General features: G+C 30.7%; 4 protein-coding genes across 4 annotated transcripts; all 4 read left to right on the forward strand.

The window, feature by feature from the left end:
* The first annotated feature begins 1,053 nt into the window (after positions 1–1,053).
* LOC135958319 (transient receptor potential protein-like) lies at positions 1,054–1,728 on the forward strand. The gene has a single exon (XM_065509221.1). It carries the CDS (start codon positions 1,054–1,056, stop codon positions 1,726–1,728), a length of 675 nt encoding a protein of 224 aa, XP_065365293.1.
* Positions 1,729–6,831: 5,103 nt separating this feature from the next.
* On the forward strand, positions 6,832–7,506 carry LOC135958320 (transient receptor potential protein-like). The gene has a single exon (XM_065509223.1). It carries the CDS (start codon positions 6,832–6,834, stop codon positions 7,504–7,506), a length of 675 nt encoding a protein of 224 aa, XP_065365295.1.
* Positions 7,507–10,532: 3,026 nt separating this feature from the next.
* On the forward strand, positions 10,533–11,165 carry LOC135958321 (uncharacterized). The gene has a single exon (XM_065509224.1). The coding sequence runs from the start codon at positions 10,533–10,535 to the stop codon at positions 11,163–11,165; it is 633 nt and encodes a 210-aa protein (XP_065365296.1).
* Positions 11,166–16,990: 5,825 nt separating this feature from the next.
* On the forward strand, positions 16,991–17,725 carry LOC135958322 (uncharacterized protein DDB_G0290685-like). Its single transcript, XM_065509225.1, has one exon. The coding sequence runs from the start codon at positions 16,991–16,993 to the stop codon at positions 17,723–17,725; it is 735 nt and encodes a 244-aa protein (XP_065365297.1).
* Positions 17,726–21,570: the final 3,845 nt, after the last annotated feature.

Here is a 21,570-nt window from a genome sequence, read left to right on the forward strand (position 1 = left end):
CTTGTCAATAGTGAAATTGTAGTGATTTTGATGAATTTATCTTTATAAATGTATGTATAATTAAAAGACTAATGTACACAATTTAGGGATATGTTTTTTAAAATATCATTGCTTAGATGTGTTGTTAACTATACAATACAGGAAATTGTATGTGTTGTTAACTATACAATACAGGAAAATATTTAGAAAATGGAAGATATCTTTCTGAGAAGTTTTTTGATCAAGCAGCATTTTTTGGTTCAATATTCTGTGTTCAATAGAAAGGGATTTTTAGGAAAATATTTTGAAACTAAGGTACAGTAAAGCGTTTAAAAAGATGTATTCCATTGAAATTGATGTATAATATTTGAACTTTGAACCTAGATAAAATATAAATCAAAGCAAGCTAGTTTTGTTTGGCGTTTACAAATGTAATTGTTTCGGAAAATGGTTCTACGGATTTCCACTACTTCGGATCGCAAAATTAGCAATTATACTGGACTCCATTTCGTCTTCGATGAAAATTATCTCCATATTACAATATCAATCAATTTTCAAAGAATATTTTCTTTCAAGAATAGGATGTACTCGACATCAGTGATAAGTGGATCCAAATATTTGGTGATTTTTGATTATAAATTAAGTTTGTTTAGAAACCTCTATGACCAGCAACCATAGGCTCAATTTTCAATTTCACTAACATGTATGAACAATATAGCATGGTTTTAGTTACTGAAAAACATAAAAAGTCATCATTAGTATTAAAAACAATTGTAATTCAATAGAATAGTTTAATGTCTATATTAAAACAACAAATTTTTATTAACTGTGCAAGAAATCAAATAAATATTTGTCGAAAACAGACAACAACTAAACAAATATGTACATATAACTACAAAATACTACTACGTATCTTATTACACATGTTTTTATTTGCATCTGAAATAAATATTACAAAATTTTACCATAAATAGTTAGATTAATTGCAAAGATTTATAGTCGAATTCAAGAGTTCATTGAATTTAGATTAAAATTTAGTACGAAACTGAAAATACTTAGATACTAAAGATAAAGATGAAGTTGCTAACACTTTTTGTTCTTGGCCTTGTATTGGCTATGACTATTGCCGAGGAAACAGGCGATGCTCCCCCAGCTGATGATCCACCTAAAGATGACGAAAAGCCTGCTGATGGTCCTCCTGCTGATGGTCCACCTAAAGACGACGAAAAGCCAGCTGATGGTCCTCCTGCTGATGGTCCACCTAAAGACGACGAAAAGCCAGCTGGTGGCCCCCCTGCTGACGGCCCCCCCAAAGATGATAAACCATCTCCCCCAGCTGATGGCGGCTCCGACAAACCAACTACTAAGAAACCAGCGGGAACTACTAAGAAACCTGCAGGAACCACCAAAAAACCTAATAAGCAACCTAGCGAACAAGAACTAAACAAGCAGCGCGAAGAAATCAAGAAAAAGCAAATGGCTATTTTGAAGGAGCAACAAGCTATTAAAAAGCAACAACTGGAAAAAAGGAAGAAGCAAGAGACTGTTAAGAAAAATCAATTGGCCATAATTAAGAAACAAGAGGCCGTCCGCAAGAATCAATTGGCATATATCAAGAAACAGGATGAGAACTTCAAAATTCAAGAGAACAATATGAATAAACTACAAGCTGAGATAAAGAAGGCTTTAGCCGAAAAGAAAAGGTTGGATGCTTTGCTGAAGAAGCAAAATGCTAACAGACAGGGTTAAAAAGTTATTGTACAAATTACTTTAAATTGATTTTTTTTTAATTTTTTATGAACCAATAAATTACCTGTTTAAGCAGGCATACATTTTAATAAAATAATGTTGAGAGTTGTTATTATTTGGATTGGTAATAAACTGATTATTTCTTTAAATTGAAAATAAATAGATATGTGCTTAAAATCGTGTTCGGAAACGAATTAATTTGTATCACATTCATTTGGTTGAATAAATTATATTTGCAGTCGATAAAAATTCTTAACATTTTTTCAAATCAGTTCTTTTGAAAGGAACGCTTTTCATCAAATACCCTAAAGTCGCAATTTTGCCCTTATTATTTATGGTTTTACATTTCCTAAAACAAACATCTTTTTGGAAGACTTAACAATAGTTGTGACTAGAACCTTTTTAACAAAAAGTGGGACAAAAAAATTAATAATAAAAATTTATTTTTAGAGCACTTAAATAAAAGCTTGTTTTAAAACTGTTTTTTTTTAATTAATTAATTATTTTCTTCTTTTAGAACACTTTGAGTACATATTTCGAATTTATATTCGAATTTTCGAACATGTTTTTAAAATTTATTAATTTTTTTAATTGTTTTTTAAAATTGTAAAATGTAAGAAATTGGACTCAAAAAAAACTTGAACTTCTTTTTCAAGAATCCTCATAATTTAGAGATTATTTTAACAGCTTTGAATTTAATTTCGATTTTTTGAACATAATATTTCATTATCAGCAGCTTTATGCATGATGCAGAGAAGGTTTCTAAAGCTTTAAACCTTTGTCGATATATAACTTCGAATTTTCTAAATTTATTTCGAATTTTAAAACAGTTCGGGCCACGAGAACTGGTTAAAAATTCAGTTAAAAATTGTTACCTGAAAAGCTTACAAATATTCAAACAAATAAACAAATATTGCATGTTAAATAAGATCTTGGAAAAAGCCAGGATTATAAAATAATTCTCGGGACATAGAAGAAAACTAATGCAGTTTGTGTAAAGCTTTGAAAATTCTACAGGACTCGAGACCATGATGTTTTGCAACATTAGACATGTCTGCAAAATTTTACATTTTCATAAAGGTTTTATCGATATTAACAAAAATAAAATTTACGATTATAATAAATGCAAGTAAGATATTCGACTGCACCGAATCTTATATACCCACCATCAATATGGGATAATATAAATACTTTTCTGAAATATGGGTTATACGGGGGGTTAATTATGGACCGATTCTCGCAGGAGTTGGTAGAAAACATGTTTAACAGAGAGTATTTGTGGAGAATGTCATCCAGCTAGCTCCTTTCGTGTTTTCAACTGACAGACGGACGGACATACCTAGATCATCTTAGAAACTTATGAGGATCCAGACCCATGTGGGTCTGCGACAAATATTTAGATAAGTTACAAACGGAGTGTCAAAATCAATACACCCCTCATCTTTTTAGATGGTGTGAATAAAAATCCAAATCCAATCAGTGAAGAGCCATTTGGAATTGGCGTATTTCGAGGAAATTTAATTTTTGATCAAAACAATTCGTAACCTGTTTTTTAATATTTCGAGCTCGTTTCAAAGATGGTAGAAAAATGTAAGCAGTTCTGTAAAAAAGAGTGACTCTCCAACCAAGTTCTAATTATTTTGATATATTGAATTTTAAACTGTATTAATTGTCTTTCTTTCTACAAAAAGTTTATTAAACAATAACATATTTGGTAGCTTAAATAACAAATATTTGTTTTAAAAAGCAAGTTTCCGTTCATGTTTTAATTACAAAAATTCACTGTGTATTTAAAGAAAACAATGATATTTCTGTTAAGCAACATAAAGTTTAGATTTTAAATACATATGTATGTATAATTTGTATGCTTTTGTAAAAAGTGTAAATGAATTTCTATTAATGTTAATATTTGTATATTCTGAAATAAAAGGCACATGTACGCAAATAGGAATATAAATATTTAGTTGTTTATTTGCGTCAATTCTTACATTATTAACAAATCTATGAAAATTATTGTAGCAAAATTATAGCATAAATACGTAGTTACAATTTTATAATTTACAGTTGAATTTAAGATTCAATTAGATTTACAACTAACTAGTAAGGGAATCATGAAATTGTTTGCTATTTTTCTGTTTGGCCTCGTTTTGGCTATGGCCTTAGCGGAGGAACCAGCAGGTGATGGTCCTCCACCAGAGGAACCACCAGCAGATGGTCCTCCTGACGATAAAGAACCAGCAGATAAACCTCCAGCAGATGGTCCTCCTGATGATAAAGAGCCAGCTGACAAACCTCCAACAGATGGTCCTTCAGATGATAAGCCCCCAGCAGACAAACCACCAACAGATAGTCCTCCAGCTGATAAACCCTCAGGAGATAAACCTCCAGCAGACAGTCCCCCTAAAGATGATTCACCAGCCCCTACTAAAAAACCTGCTGCCACTACCAAGAAACCCGCTCAAAATAACAACCTACAAAAGGAAAACGAAAAGAGACGTCAACAAATTAAAAAACAACAAGAAGAAATCAAACAAACTAAAGAATTGGTTGCAAAGGAGCATCAGGCTAATCTCAAGAGGCGCGAAGCCATTGAAAAGAGAGCCGAGGAAAATAAGAAGAGGCAAGATTTGATTAAGCAGAGAAACGAAGTCATGCAGAAAAGAAGTGAGAAGGTTAATAATCAGAGGGAGTATCTCAAGAAATTATTAGCTTACAATGCTGCTGCTAGGAAGAAGTTGAATAGCGGTAACAGAGGATAAGATTGTAAAACATATATTTTTTTAATTTTTGTCATTGTTTACAATTTTACAAATACATAAATAAATATAATGGTTTTATAATTTGTAACCAAAATATTTAATTTATTAACCCCCAGTAACACCAAGTCTGGTTATGTGTTAACTAATACAGTTTTCATACAAAATTATCTTTAACCGACAGTATAACTATTAGTTAACGCATAACCAGATTTCGTGTTGATGAGAGTAAGAAGAATTATTATAAGCTTATAATTGGCTGATTTATATTTGATGCCGATGGAAAAGGATTTAAAAAAATCCGTATTTTGCTGTTAAACAGAGAAAACAGATTCGTTGTGCCAACCAAATTATTATAGTTATCAATTGAATAATCGAATGTTTGGATTGAGTACTACTAGCAAATTTTTGTCACTACATCTAAAATTTTGTAGGCTCAAGTGGAAAATTCGGTCTTTAGGGCCTTTCTCTGTATAGTAAAGGGATCTCGAACAGGTTTAAAACTCAACTTAGCCAGAATACTGGACATTTTCAAATGGTAACAATGCAATATTAAAATAAAAAGCAAAGAGTGAAAAACAATCTCTTAATAGAATACAGGTTCTAAATATGAAAAACTATACAGGTTCTAAATATGAAAAACTAATGAAAGTAGAGGGCGATATAAAAAGTCTTTAGCTGAAAAAAATTAATGTATAAAAAGAAAAACGCTGAGGATCTCAGCAAGGACAGAATGAGTAATAAATTTGACAAAATCTGAATATTTCTAAGAGGCTTTATCGTGGCTGAAAATGCAATTATGACTTGTAAGTGTCTAAACATATTATTCAGTATACTCTTTAAACTGTAATAAATAAAAGTGTATTCCTAGAAATTGGATTTGATATATCATAAAATGTCGTACTTAGTCAATGAATATCTCAATTTCTAAGGATTCCCCAAGAAAACGAACTTTCATTTTCCATAGATTTTACTTAAATAAGAGCCATAGTACGATTAAAAACGTATATAAAATTTAGAATGGTATCATGGGGGTTCTGGAAATATACAATACCGAAAACTATTTGGAAAAATTTTATGGTTCATTATTCTGTATTCATTAGAAAAGGATCAATATTGCATTAAAAAAGTTAAAATTGATACATAAGATTTGAACTTTGATCTTCGATAAACGACAAACCAAAGCAAGCATGTTTTGCTTGCGTTTACCAATGTAATTGTTATGGAATATCGTTCTACTGTTCTACTCCGGATCGCAAAATTAGCAACCATATTCAAATATTGATTGCTTGCAATGTGAAAATAAGACAAAGCACTTCACTTGTCCAATTGTCGCAAAGTTTGACAATTTATCAAGGAGTTTTTAACAAATTTGATTGCAAATAGAAACATAATTTGTACACCAGTATTATAATATCCAAAACGGAACTAGTGATTTTGTGTTAGTCACCCTCCTAGAATATGGCCATATTAAGGTGAAAAATAACGTGTTACAACTGGAACTAATGCCAACTGATTCAGAATAGTTTCTCGGATATAGAATTAATACGAATCAGATAAATGGATGATTTTGGACATTCAAATGACTTAAAAGTTACTTCTTTCACATTTAACAAAAGTGTGATTTTTGATAGTACAATGAATGTTAAATAGACGGACAGAGGCCATTATTTTAAAACTATTTATTTTCACATTTCATGATCTACAAGAGAGTGTTTAGTGCAAAGCTAAAAATGCGTTGTCTTACAGCAAGTTACACCATTCCATGTCGGAGTTTAATTGGATTCCATTACGTCTTCGATGAAAATTGTTGCCACATTAAAATATCAAACAATGTTGGAGGACTATTTTCATGCAATAATGGGATGGACTTGCCATTAATGATAAGTTGTTCCAAATACTTTGTGATTTATGTAAATACAAATTTGGGAAATAAAAATTAAGTATTGGTGAGAGATCAATTTTCAATTTCACTAAGATATTTTTACTATGGTTTTAGTTACAGTATAACGCCATCATTAATATTAAAAAACAACTGTAACTCAATAGAATTGTTTAATTTTTATATTAAGACAACAAATTTTGATTACCTGTACAATCAAATAAATATTTGTCGAAAACAGACAACAGCTAAACAAATATTTACATAGAACGACAAAGTATTGCTGTGTATTTTATATCAATAATTTCTTACACATGATTATATTTACTTCTGAAACAAATATTACAAAATTTTACCATAAATAGTTAGATTAATTGCAAAGATTTATAGTCGAATTCAAGAGTTCATTGAATTTAGATTAAAATTTAGTACGAAACTGAAAATACTTAGATACTAAAGATAAAGATGAAGTTGCTAACACTTTTTGTTCTTGGCCTTGTATTGGCTATGACTATTGCCGAGGAAACAGGCGATGCTCCCCCAGCTGATGATCCACCTAAAGATGACGAAAAGCCTGCTGATGGTCCTCCTGCTGATGGTCCACCTAAAGACGACGAAAAGCCAGCTGATGGTCCTCCTGCTGATGGTCCACCTAAAGACGACGAAAAGCCAGCTGGTGGCCCCCCTGCAGACGGTCCCCCCAAAGATGATAAACCATCTCCCCCAGCTGATGGCGGCTCCGACAAACCAACTACTAAGAAACCAGCGGGAACTACTAAGAAACCTGCAGGAACCACCAAAAAACCTAATAAGCAACCTAGCGAACAAGAACTAAACAAGAAGCGCGAAGAAATCAAGAAAAAGCAGATGGCTATTTTGAAGGAGCAACAAGCTATTAAAAAGCAACAATTGGAAAAAAGGAAGAAGCAAGAAACTGTTAAGAAAAATCAATTGGCCATAATTAAGAAACAAGAGGCCGTCCGCAAGAATCAGTTGGCATATATCAAGAAACAAGATGAGAATTTCAAAATTCAAGAGAACAATATGAATAAATTACAAGCCGAGATAAAGAAGGCTTTAGCCGAAAAGAAAAGGTTGGATGCTTTGCTGAAGAAGCAAAATGCTAACAGACAGGGTTAAACAATTATTGTACAAATTACTTTAAATACATTTTTTTTTAGATTTTTATTAACCAATAAATTACCTGTTTAAGCAGGCTTACATTTTAATAAAATAATGTTGAGAGTTGTTATTATTTGGATTGGTAATAGGCTAGATATTTCTTTAAATTTGAAAACGAATTAATTTGTATGAGATTTCTGAAGCCATTGATAAAAAGTTATTATTGGAGTCGATAAAAATTCTTCATATTTTCATTACATACCTTAAAGTCGCAACCTTATTATTTCTGGTTTTACTTTTCCTAATACAAATACCTTTTTGCAAAAATTAACTAAAGTTGTGATTAAGTCGTTTTTAACTAAAAACAAGTAAGAGAGCTATATTTTTTGTTTTTTTAAATTTAATTTTTTTTTTTTTAAATTTAATAATTTTTTTTTGAATTTAAAAATTTTTTTTTTTTAGTTTTTAAATTTTTGTTTTTAATATTTATTTAGTGAACAAAAAAAATTCGGGTTAAAAAATATTTTTCTTTTCTTATATACGTCGTTGCACAGGTCTTTGAAATATCTATCATTAGATATCCATATTGTCTATATTAATGATTTAGTAATCCAGATATGGGTCAAAAATACGTCAAAAATCGAGGTTTGTCCTGGTTTTTTCCTTATATCTCAGCAATTTGTGGACCGATTTTCTAGATTTTAAATAGTAGCCGAGCCGGAAGAATATCGGAGATATTGATGTATTATTCGTGTATTATTCGTGTGTAAGTTATTTGGGGGCTTCAGAAAGTTGATTTCAACACACAGACGGACATGGCTATATCGACTCTGCTATCTATAGGATTCAGAATATATATACTTTGTGGGATCGCAAATGAAAAACGTAGAAATTACAAACGGAATGAGAAACTTATATATACCCTTGCCAATCATGGTGAAGGGTATAAAAACATTACAAAATAACTATTTTCCCGATGCTGGGTTTGTCTCGCAAAGCATTTATATGATGTAAATTGTTGCTTTACTTCTTTAATTTGCAAAAATAGTGCCGCTAATGTGTTTCATCGGTTTCAACATGCGAGAGATGGTTTGTGCTGTTCAGAAGATGTTATTTTGACACGGAAGAGCAAGAGCTTGTTAAATCATTGTGAACTACTCAAGCAGCAATATCAAAATGTTTGCCAGCAGCAGGATTCATCCAAAAGCAGGGACATTGGGTACCGAGCCGAGATACATTGAAACTCGATTTTGCATGTCCAAATGATGCTTGAACTCTTTAAAAGAAAATCATATTTGCACCAAATCATTACTTGCAATGAAAAAGGATCCATTGCGATAACCCGAAGCGTAAGAGATCTTATGTAAAGCCCGGCCTTTTTGTTTTGATCGAAGCAGAATTCTCTCTTTGAGATATGCATCACTTTTGAACAGAGTATCCGATATTGGCTTGATTCATTGTTGGCCTCAAAATATGAGCTCTTCTTTCGGCTCGGAATCCACATGTTTCCAGAAATATAGGGAAAGTTTATATCTAACAATGGCCAATACTTTGAATAAATTTATATTGTACAAATGTTTTAAAATAAATGCTAAACATTTTTAAAAATTCCTCATTTTTAAGTCATACTCCCAATAAAAAGTTAATTTTATATTATACAAGTGGGAGAGCTATATTCGGATGTGCCGAATCTTATATACCCTTCACCAAATTATACTTAAAAATATTTTGTTTTAAATGTTATTATTAAACAAAATTATTTTTTTTTTTAAAAAAGTAAAAAATTTTTTTTTCCAAATTGTATTTTAATTAAAAAAAAAAATTTTTAAAAAAAAAATTTTGATGTAAAAAAATTCGAGTTAAAAAATATTTTTTCCGATTTTGACCCATTGTAGGTCCATTTTACTATAGCCTTATATACATCGTTGAAATGGACTTTGAAATATCTATCATTAGATATCCATATTGTCTATATTAATGACTTAGTAATCCAGATATAGATCAAAAATAGGTAAAAAATCGAAGTTGTCCTGGTTTTTTCCTTATATCTCAGCCATTTATGGGCCGATTATGTAGATTTTTTATACCACCCGAGCCGGAAGAATTTTCGATATAATGATGTATGAATTATGTATGTAAGTTGTTTGGGGGTTACGGAAAGTTTAAACATACTGACGGATAGACGGACATGGCTATATCGACTTCGCTATCTATAACGATCCAGAATATATATACTTTGTGGGGTCGCAATAGAAAAATGTAGAAATTACAAACGAATGACAATCTTATATATACTCTTGCCACACATGGCGAAGGGTATAAAAATAAGTTTTAATGGTACAATTTTACATTGAGAAAAAAGTGGTAGAGACAAATATAGTAATTATCTCAGTGTTTAAAACAAGTTCTATGTGGACTCCATTTAAGAGTATTTGAAGCTTATGATTCATCACTGGTTGAAACTGGATTTTGAAAAAAACGATATTATCTGGAAACTTTTAAAAATTAAATTTAATCGGATAAATATCGGTTATGAGGGAAATAAAATGTTGCTGCTAAAATGGTTATTAAAATAAACAACTATTTTAGTATTTATTTACGAATAGATGTTCTAAACTCCTGCTAATTGCCAGATATTTATTTGTAAACTAGAATAATTATAGTTTTTTTATATGATTGTATGTTTATAGATTAATTAATACGTTTAGACACATATATTAGTTTCAATCTACGTTTTATTGAAAACAACTGTAATAGTGTTTACATAAGTGTAATTTTACCAATCTTATAGCTTGTTTAACAATGTAAATATTTATTTAATATGAAGAGAAGACAAAAGCTATACAAATAAAAAGACAAATAAATATAATATTTAGTAAATTTTTACAAGTTGTTATTTTCGCTTTCGAAAATTTGACAATTTTACCATAAATAGCTAGTTTAAATTTCAGATTTCACAGTTGAGTTTCAGACTTAATTTGGTTTATAGCTTAACAACAATAATGAAATTGTTTGCAATCTTTCTTTTTGGCCTCGTATTGGCTATGGCTTTAGCTGAGGAACCACCAGCTGATGGTCCTCCAGAAGACGGACCACCAGCAGATGGTCCTCCCGCGGATGGTCCGCCTGCCGATAAACCTCCAGCAGATGGTCCTTCAGATGATGAACCACCAGCAGACAAACCTCCTGCAGATGGTCCTCCAGCTGATAAACCTCCAGCAGACAAACCTCCAGCAGATAAACCTCCAGCAGACAAACCTCCAGCAGATAAACCTTCAGCAGGCAGTCCTCCAGCTAACAAACCTCCAGCAAATAAACCAGCAGCAACTACTAAAAAACCTGCTGCAGCTACCAAGAAACCCACTCAAAATAACAAGCTGGAAAAGGAAAACCAAAAGAGACGTCAACAAATTAAAAAACAACAACAAGAAATTAAGCAAACGAAACAAGTAGTTGTGAAAGAACATCAGGCTAACGTAAAGAGGCGCGAAGCCATCGAAAAGAGAGCCAAAGAAAACAAAAAGAGGCAACAGTTGGTTAAGAATAGAAACGAAGTCATGCAGAAAAGAGGTGAGAAAGTTAATAATCAGAGGGAGTATCTCAAGAAATTATTAGCTGGCAATACTGCTGCTAGGAAGAAGTTGAATGGAGGAAGAGCTCCTAACCGGCAAGGATAATTTACATTTATATTAATAACAAATAAGGAAAATAAGCTGGCTCAAACCGCTATGTGTAAAATTTAAATTTAAGTAAAATGTCAAATGGCAACCATATGTGCAAAATGTATTAAAGTTTTTAATAAAGTATCACAAATATAACAAAAATTAATTATTTTACATTAAAATGTTGTATAAAATGAGAGTGCTTGATAAATGATGTGCAATAGTAAAGGGATAAATTAAAAGGTTTAAAAGGAATATACGTGAAAACCCGAAAAATATAGAAAATTTTACATTATCAGGATTTGGTCACCAAATCTTAAATGCTAATTGAAGGATTTGGAAATGTCGTGATTGATATCTGTGGCTATGTATTTATTTAAAACTTCTAAATTTCCAAGATCCTTGCTTTATTATAATGGAGGATAAAATGCCAGTTTAAAATATAACGCGTTTTTGGTAAAGGAGTGAGTATGATTATCTCAATATGTAACTGCATGTTGATACATATAATTATTTTTTATTAAATTTCAGAACCGATATCAGAAGTAGATGTATGTAGCAGCTTTTGGTATTACAGTAGTGAATAAACACAATTTTATAACAATAATCGGGATTCTGTTTGCATAAAAGCGCAGGTGGAGAATAATAAAAGCAATGGTAAGTAAACGTTTATATTATTATTTTGTATATTAGCACCAAAGCCCCAAAAATTCAAGCACATTAAAATTTTGTTGGAATCTGAATTGAATGCAAATGTCATGAATGAAATAAACAAGATTGCGCCATCGACAATTCCGTTATTTCAGTGTACTCTTTTACTCTTTTTTCGTAACGTCAACAGTGACCCTTTTCTTATGTTTTGAATGTAAAATACTTACTTTTTATATGAAGATTCAAAACAAATAGTGAAAAATAAATAAAACAATTAATTAAAAATTAAAATGTGGTGTGTAGTCAAAAATTGCAATAATAATAACTAGGATCGCCTGGTGGCCGAAATTCGACCACTTTTATGGAAAGAATTAAAAAAAAATATGTTCTGCAAATCTAGAGAAAATAACCTTTTAAACCGTATATGTTTCATCAATATTGGTGGACAATAACATACTTAAAAGTGTACCACAAAAAAACGTGTGGCCTATTTATATTTAAGATAATAATAAAAAATCAAAATCATGAACTAAAAGTAAAATATGTCTAATAACATAAAACCTAAAATACATTTTGTTTTATTAAACGTAAATAACTTTTAAACATAATTATTGACTTTTCCATTATAAATCACATACAATTTTCATATAATACAATCAGTTTAGGTCAATGTTGACGTCATTGAGCTTAAGAGAATTTTTTTAAGAGAGCGATGGCGCAATCTTGTTTATTTCATTCATGTGCAAATGTAATTATGTATGTTTTAAACATGAAAAATATTTGAAAAAACTATATATTTCAAACAAAAAACATATGGCTTGAATATATGTTTCCTTTTTACTGGAGAATGCTATTGAAATAAAGTGTAATGAAATTGTAATTCAATTGCTTGACTATAATTCAAAGCTTGAATTATACTTGCTTTCAACTTGAATACCAGTACAAATGCTTATTGGGCTAGGTTAAATTTTTATGAAAATTATGATTTTTATTAGAAAACAATAGAATAGATAAAAATGCAGTCAATTCAAATTGCATGTAACTACATTATTGAATAGAAATCACACAAATTCGTGTTATTAAACAGTAATATGCTCTAATTCTATAAGACGAACGAAACGTTTTTTAAAAAAAAATTTTCTAACGATCCCATGAACTTGAAATATCAAAACCAAAACTGGTGATTTTTTTCTTTCAATACATTTTTAATTGATTTTTCAATTCTCAAAGAAAAAACATTCGTATGAGAATGATTTTTTTTATGCATAAAAAATATAACAAAGAAATGTGTTTTCAAAATAAATGTAAAAAACAAACAAACATTTCAAAATTGTTTCAACAAATTTAATTTGTTGTAAAATAAATAAAAATAATTTATTTTATTTGGCAGAAAGTTGATAAAAAAACGATATTTTCAAACTTGATACCACATCACAAACTTGACTTGAAACGCAAGTATTGTTTCGTTTTATAAAATTTTTATTTTTTGTTCCAAACGGAAACTTTTGAAGATACAAAATTAGGCCATTAGTTTAGTCTTTCGGGAACACCCCCACCATTTTGGTATATTTTACTATTCAGTTACTTTCTTGTTGGTTAATATTTTTTAAAGGATAAATATTGAAGATAATTTTTGAATTAAAGCACTTAGGTGTATATAACAACTTTTAAAGATTTTTTGTTCAGTACCGCAATTCTGTAACTTTTTATACTTACCTACCGATGCACAGTGGTATGAGAATAAAAAAAGAGGGAAATAAATCTGTAACTTCTAAACCCTTATGCGGATTTGAATGAAATTTCACATGCGTAAAGAGGAAGTGTAGTCGAGTTTAAGTTTTTAACTTGGACCTCATGACACCACTAGGAGCGGGACCAGGGGTTCCCAAAGTAGGACACCTCGGGTATGTTCAATTTTTAAAATGATCCTAATTCTTCGTTTGTGTTTCGATTTAAAAAAAAATTACACATACAGAATCTCCTCGTCTAGCTCTACATAAAACCTTGTCATAGCTATCAATTATCTCGTATAGCTTAGGAGATATTCGCATTTGAAAATTTAATTTTCAACATTTTTACCCTCCCTACACTAGTTTTTTGGTGACCGCGGTTTCAATGTAATAAATATGTCTGTGCCACCACAAGTGATCATTGATTCAGAATTTTGATATGTGTTGTTATAAGGACAGTCGACAAATTCCAACGAATTTCCTTCTTAGAATACGGTCTTGTATAAGTTTATACTCGTATCACATAGCCAAATATGGTTTAAAAAGCTAACTAGGAAATTTGAATATAGGGATACACATTATACACTCCAGAAATGTGTTAATTATGGATATTATGCTCCATTTTAAAGTTGCTCTTAAAATTCGAATACTATACAAAGTCATATAATTGGTCAATTTACAAGGTCTATTATTATGTCATATTGTCCTAATATTTCACAGTGGTTTTTATTTCTTTTCAAGCAAAAAATGTCCTAAAATAATACTACTATGTATGCTATGTTTATTGTGTTATCGTAAGCAGCCAGCAGAGACCTGCGCCGAATGCCTAAGAGTCGGTTAAGCCGAGCCGCCGAGACGAGATATATTAGGACATTATGACAATATGACTGATAAGAGACCTTGTGAATTGACCAAATATATGTCCAAATTTATTTTAAAAAGATAATTGAAGCATGTTAGCACAAAATAGTTGACCAACCGTACTTTCAAAAAACAACTTATTTCGAATATTTATATTACAAAACTAACTCCTAAACAATAATCGTTATGGCTTAACTAGAACATTTTATTTGCCGTTAACCTACCGACAAATTTCGTTATCTACTGACTATTTTTAACGAAAATAATCGGTAAAATTTAATTCGGAATATCTCTTAACGATAAATATTGTTAACTAAATAATTTTGATTACTTAACGACAAAATTTTGTCGTTAAAAAGTTACAGAATTGCGATACAGAATACAACAATATTTTAGTAAGATTTACATAGTTTTTATGTGCTAAATTCACAATTTATTTATTGATAAATTCACTGAAATTTATTGTTTTTGCTTAGCCCAAATCATCAGGAAAACTTTTCACAAAAGGCTTTAGAAAAGCTAAAGATATTATACAAATAATACTATAGAGTGAATGAGAATAACATACAATCAAGATTTATTTGAAAAAATATCAAAGCTTAATCAAAACACCAACAATAAAAAGTGATTTTATCTTCTCTTATAGTTCCTACCGCAATTGGTTGGTTTCTTGTGAACTCGAAGTATAGCTTGTAAGTGGAAAAAGAAAATACATCGTGTTAAAATTGAATAAATTTAATAATTTATTGCATTATATTTAGCTTTTCATACTCATTTTATATCAGTTCCTAAAATTATACTATGTAAATTTAAACAATTTATTTATAATACGTCTACCTAACATTAAAAAAGATGGGGGGTAGGTATATTGATTTGTCATTCTGTTTGTAACACATCGAAATATTCATCGCATACTTACATCAGTATATATATTCTGGGTCCTCATTAGATTTAAAAACAATCTAGCTAGCTATCTCCGTCCGTCCGTCTCTCTGTCTGTTGAAAACACGATAGGTTGAAATTTACCACAAATACTTTCTGTTGGTTTTCGTCAATCCTGATAAAATTTTCTAAGTACTCAGAGATTATACTGTAAAGTATGGCGATGTAAAAAAAATATTTACGCCAAATGTTTTTGTTTACATAGTTTTATAGGAAATATATCTTACTAGTTGGCCCGCCCGGTAGCATTTACTAATGTTAGTTCTTTAAGTTTCTCCAACACACACACACCTGCCTGTTTTTATTTATTTGCAAATACAATATCTAAATTTGTACTGCATACTTTAGGGAGCTCTTTTATTACAGTTGACTGGACTAAAAAAAGATCCGAGTTTTACCCGGAATTTTTGATTTTTTTTCTTTACAAACCATCTCCTGAAAATTTCTAATCAAATAAAAAAATCAGCCAATCGCCCCAGCCGTTCTCACGTGATGCCATTACATACATGGACTATTTAATTTTTATATATATAGATTAAAATCAGTCGAAAACAAATAAGAGTGTTATATTTGGCCGAATCTTGTATATCCACAATCAGTATGTAGTTTTGGCCTTTTATGGGAACTTGAGTCAGTTGTGGTCCGAACTGTACAGAATTTTTAGAATGATTAGTTTCTTAAAACTTCAATGTTTATGTTAATATCTTTATATATAAATTATTAATTGAAAATAAAATATTTTTTTTGATTGAGGGGTTACATATATTGGGGGTAGGGTAAATTATGGACTGATCCTCTGAATAAAAAGAAAGATTTAGGTTCATATAAAAATTGTTTATGTCCAACTTCATCACGATATCAATTATTATAAGGCAATTGTGAATGTTCAAGGCATTTTCTGAGGGGGACTAGGTACAAATGTTGTGTAGATCGTCTTAGAAAATATATACTAATGTATGTATGCGACAAATATTTTGATGTCTTACAAACAGAATGACAAAATCAATTTATCCCTCACCTTTTTTGATGGAGTGTATAAAAATGTCGATCAAAATTTTCGATTTTAGTGCCAAATGAATTTGATGTAATACTTCCCTCGGGAACGATTCAATCAAGACTAGAATTAAATTTTTTAACACAATATTATTAAATTTCTACATTCGGCTTAAAATGGGAAACAATTATTTACTTATATCCCCCCTATTGTTATTATTATTTATAATCAGCGTTCATTGGTAGATCACATTTTAATATTTCATAAAACCGAAGATAGATATAGTTATATCAAGTGTTTTTGGTACACAGACATAACTTTCTAATTATTTCATATATGTATAACAAATAAATAAAACTCTTATGAAATTTACTAATAAAATTATTTTCTATTAAAGTTAATATTTGCTAATATACACATAAACATATTATTAAATAACTCTCAATAAAAAGAGACAACAACTTTAGAATAGTTAAAGATCAATATTTTATTTGCTTTAACTTTTACGCGTGTTTCTATTCAACTTATAAAAAGAAAACTGATTCCAAAATTTTACCATAAATAGTGGATTAATGGCAACGAATCAATTATAGTTCCAATCAAGTGTTGATTGGATTAACAACAAGTCAACGAAGTAGAAAAAAACCAAAATCGAAAGGACAATGAAACTTTTTACAATATTTATTTTTGGCCTTGTATTGGCATTGGCACTTGCCGAAGGCGATGAAGCCGATGAAGGAGCCAAGGATGAAGGCGGCGATGACAAAGATGAAGGTGGTGATGACAAAGGAGATGGCGGTGATGACAAAGGTGATGGTGGTGATGACAAAGGTGATGGTGATAAAGATAAAGGTGATGGCGATAAAGACAAAGATGATGCTGGTGGATCTAAACCTCCTGCTGGTGGATCTAAACCTCCTGCAGGTGGCTCCCCTTCTCCTGCTCCAGGAAAAGCACCAGCTGGTGGCGCTCCCTCTAAGAAACCTGCTGCAGGTGGAAATAAACCAGCTGGTAATAAACCTGCCGGCTCAAATAAGCCAGCTAATAATAAGCAACAACTGGCTAAAAAACGACAAGAAGTTAAGAAAAATCAAATGAAAATTTTGAAAAAACAACAGGCTATGATGAAAAAACAGCAGGCCAATAGGAAAAGAATTCAGGCCGTTAGGAAGAGGCAAATGGCCTTAGTTAAAAGACAACGTGCTATTGTGAAACAACAAACGGCTAATTTGAAAAGGCAACAGGAAAACTTTAAACTTCAACAGGCCAATTTGAAGAAATTACAGGCCAAAAGAAAGAGGATGGCTGCTAACCAAAGGAGAAATGGAGCAAATAACAAGAAGCCAAATCAAAAAGCTGGTGCCAACAAGCAAAAGGTTCCAAACAGACAAGGATAAAATGTTTTCAAATATTTAAAGTATAAAATGTCCAATTTGTTAACAAATAAAATATATTTTTTAAACAGATTTTAAAGAAAAATAAACTTTTCACAATTGTTTTATTTTTATGGAAATTATGCATGATTGCGGATTTTTGTTGAATTAATTTATTGTCACTTCTCTGAAATGGACTTTAACATTTTAATAGAGTTAGGAAAAGAAACCTGTTTTAATTAGGCGTCTGCATTCTATATGATCTCATCATTTGATGATGGATGAGAGTGCCATAAATATTACACAAAAGTCAGATGACTAAAACCACAACATTAGGAGTTTTACAAAATGCAGATTAAGACTTAAAAATTATAGTTTTCGACAAGACGAATCCAATATTTTCTTAATAAAACTGTGCCACAGCGAAAAGTCTCCCGCTAAGTGACTAATAATAGTAGGTCATTTTTGAAAATTCTTTTAACATTTTGAATTAATTAATTTTTAATTAATTTTTGTGATTTCGCGTTTTTAATGAAATGTTAATTCTTTAAAAAACATAAAATCGAAAAATCGTAATATGCTTAATATGCTTAATACACTAATACCCCGTTATGCGTCGCTTCGTTCTGCATCGGTTTCGAAGTTGCGTCTTTTAAAATTTCTATGATTTCGAAGTTGCGTCGATTTTGTTCCAGTTTGCGTTGCATGGCTTCGAAGTTTCGTCGTTAGTGCTTCGATTTGCATCGATTTTGTTTCAGTTTGCGTCACATGGATTCGAAGTTGCGTCTTTAGTATGTACTTCGAATTCCGTCTTTAATATGAAAATGTTTTGTATTGAAAAATCATTTTTTTTCAGCAAAAATTATAAATCTAGGAAGCAATTAAATGAAAATCAATACTAATGTATGGAAAATCGTTCGTCGTTTCGGTTTGCGTCGCGTTTCTCCAGGCCCAATTAGCGACGCAAACCGGGGTATTAGTATAATAGAAGAAAAACTATATTTTTTATTCCAATGAATAAAATTTTTCTATTTAGAATAAAAAAATATTCGTTCATTGTCGTATAATCGAAAACTCCATGAATGGAACATTCTAAAACTTAACTTGAAAACGAAAAATTTGTGATTACTAAAGATCTATGTAGGTAATGTTAAATTATATCTTCCAATTATTAATAAACAATATAATTTAAAATACAATTAAAAAGTTCCTGAAAGTCTCCGAATTAAAAAATTCTTTTTTCTGGTTGTAAGCATATTTTATTAAATTATTCGAATAATAATTTCTAATCATTATTCGTTCGTATAATCAAGGAAATTTGAGAAATTATTCGACCACTCGATTAATAAAACATATGAACTTTTATTAAATTAAAATAAAACTCGAATAATTGACAACCCTAGTAAATTGACATTCAGGAAGTTTTGAGAAGAATGAGGCTTCTAAATTTAAACATATCATTCTAATACTTGAACTGTAAGGTTGTGTCAAAATTTCTGATTGGACTTAAGACTTAACTAATCAAATATGATCACTTGATCTGTGATATAACCTTGAAAAGTATTAACACTTAATAATTCGTTATTATAGTTTAACTAAAAGAAACTTATTAAACAAATATTTACTTCCTATAGCAGTTTATTGAAGAAAAAGTATGTGGAATGGAAAATTATTTAAATAAATAAAAACAAGTTGTTCTATTAGGGTATAACAAATAATTTATAAAACAAGTAAGAGAGCTATATTCTGCTGTACATAATCTTATATACCTTTCACCAAATTATACTTTAAGATAAAGATTGAAAATATTTTTTGGTGAAAAATGTTATGTTAAAAATACTCGGGTTAACTAATATTTTTACCTATTTTGACCCATTGTACGTCCGAATTACTATGGCGTTATATAAGTCGCTGGAAAGGACTTTGAAATATCTATCAGTAGATGTGAATAGTCCAGATATAAATAAAAACAAGTAAGAAAGTATGATCGGTCAAGCCCGACCACATAATACCCTACACTAAGTAAAAGAGCAAAAACATTTTTCTTTTAAAATTTCAATAATTTATATTTTTGAGTGATTTTCGGAAGAGGGCCTATATGGGGGCTATGACCAATTATGGACCGATCACCATGAAATTAGTCCATCGAAATATCTTCAAAATTGCGACCTGTACTCTGCGCACAAAGTTTAATCGACTCAGAAAGTGATTCTAAGTCAGCGAAATGCAAACTCACACCACTACAGTTTTTAGATCTTGTAGTTGTATGAGTTGAGAATTATTCCCCAGCGGGAAAAAGATGCAGTAAAGAGGCCTTCCTAAAGGCCTTCTTTTGCAGACACAAGGACTTCTAGCCGCATTGCAAAATCATTTAAATTTTACACGGCGTGTCATTGCGAGCCAAGGCCTTGCACACTCGCTGCTGTTAGAGGGCTGAGAGAAGGCCTACTTAGGAAGGGCTACTAGAAGGCCTACTTTGAAAGGGCTTCTAGAAGGCCTAATTGGGAAGAGCTATTAGAAGGTCTACTTTGGAAGGGCTATTAGAAGGTCTACTTTGGAAGGGCTATTTGTAGGGCTGATATATGGTCTTATGCCTGTACAAAAACCTGTTATTACTGCTCTAATGAAAGGCCTGTAGAGGAATGACATATGGAATGCCTAGAAAGATAGGACTACTGCAAAGTCTTATGGAAGAGCTACATGAGAAGGCCTAAAAGAGAAAAAAAGCATTAGAAATTAGGCATCAAAGGACGGCCTATGAAAAGTCATGCATTTTAAAGTTTTATAGAACGTCTACCATGGAAGACCTATTTAAAGTCTTATTAGAAGATCTAAAATAAGAATAAGAATTAAAATGTTTAATTTTTTGAAACATGATAATTTCTGATTACATACTTAAAAAGCAACAAAAATAAATAAGAAGCGACATCAAGCAATTTATTGTTGTAAATTTTGTAAAGAGAGTTAATCAAAGAGATGCAGAGTATTTTATTTTTTGATGTAGACTATTTTTATTTAACCACTTGTTATTAGAAGGGGATTCATAGGCCTTCTTGAACACCTTCTAAGAGCAGGCAGTGTGGAATTAGTATCGGATCTTTTAGAATGTGTAAGTATGCCTTTTAGAAGGCCTACAAACTGAAGTCCTATAATTTTTTCCCGCTGGGTCTCTGGCAAAAACAAAAACAAATAGCTGAAATAATGAAATAAACAAACATAAAAGCGTAACACAACCTGCTTCTATCAATGCTCATGCGAGACTGACTGTTTTTATACAATGTGTGTGCTTGCGTACATGTGAAAATAAAAACAAGAGAGCTCATTTGAGAGCTCACTGCAGCTCGCTGTTCTAAGTCGATCGGTATACTTTAAGGTGGGTGTTAGACTAATATTTTTGGGCGTTACAAACATCTGCACAAACGCATTATACCCTCCCCACTATGGTGGTGTAGGGTATAAATAGGTAAAAAATCCAGATAGTCACCAAACAGCCGAACGGGGACTATAGCGGATATATTGATATACGAAATTTTGAAAAAGACATGGTGCCAAAAATGCATTTTTGGGAAATTTATGACATATAACCGTGAAAACCTATTAGATATATAATTTTTTAAGGATTGTGAGCAATATTTTACAAAAAATTAAAAATAAATAAAAGAAAAATTAAAACTTTTCGGAATATTTAAAAACAAAATTTAAAAAAAATTATTTTAAAATATAATTTTAAATCATAAATCTTTTTAACACAAAAAATTTAATAAAATATTTTATTTTACATCCCACAAAATGGATTTTTCCACAAATTTCAACTTTGCTAACCCATAAGTAGCTACCTAAAAGGCGTAGACCATTTTTCTAACATTCAT

This window comes from Calliphora vicina, chromosome 4, assembly GCF_958450345.1.
Source record: "Calliphora vicina chromosome 4, idCalVici1.1, whole genome shotgun sequence".
Taxonomy (NCBI): domain Eukaryota; kingdom Metazoa; phylum Arthropoda; class Insecta; order Diptera; family Calliphoridae; genus Calliphora; species Calliphora vicina.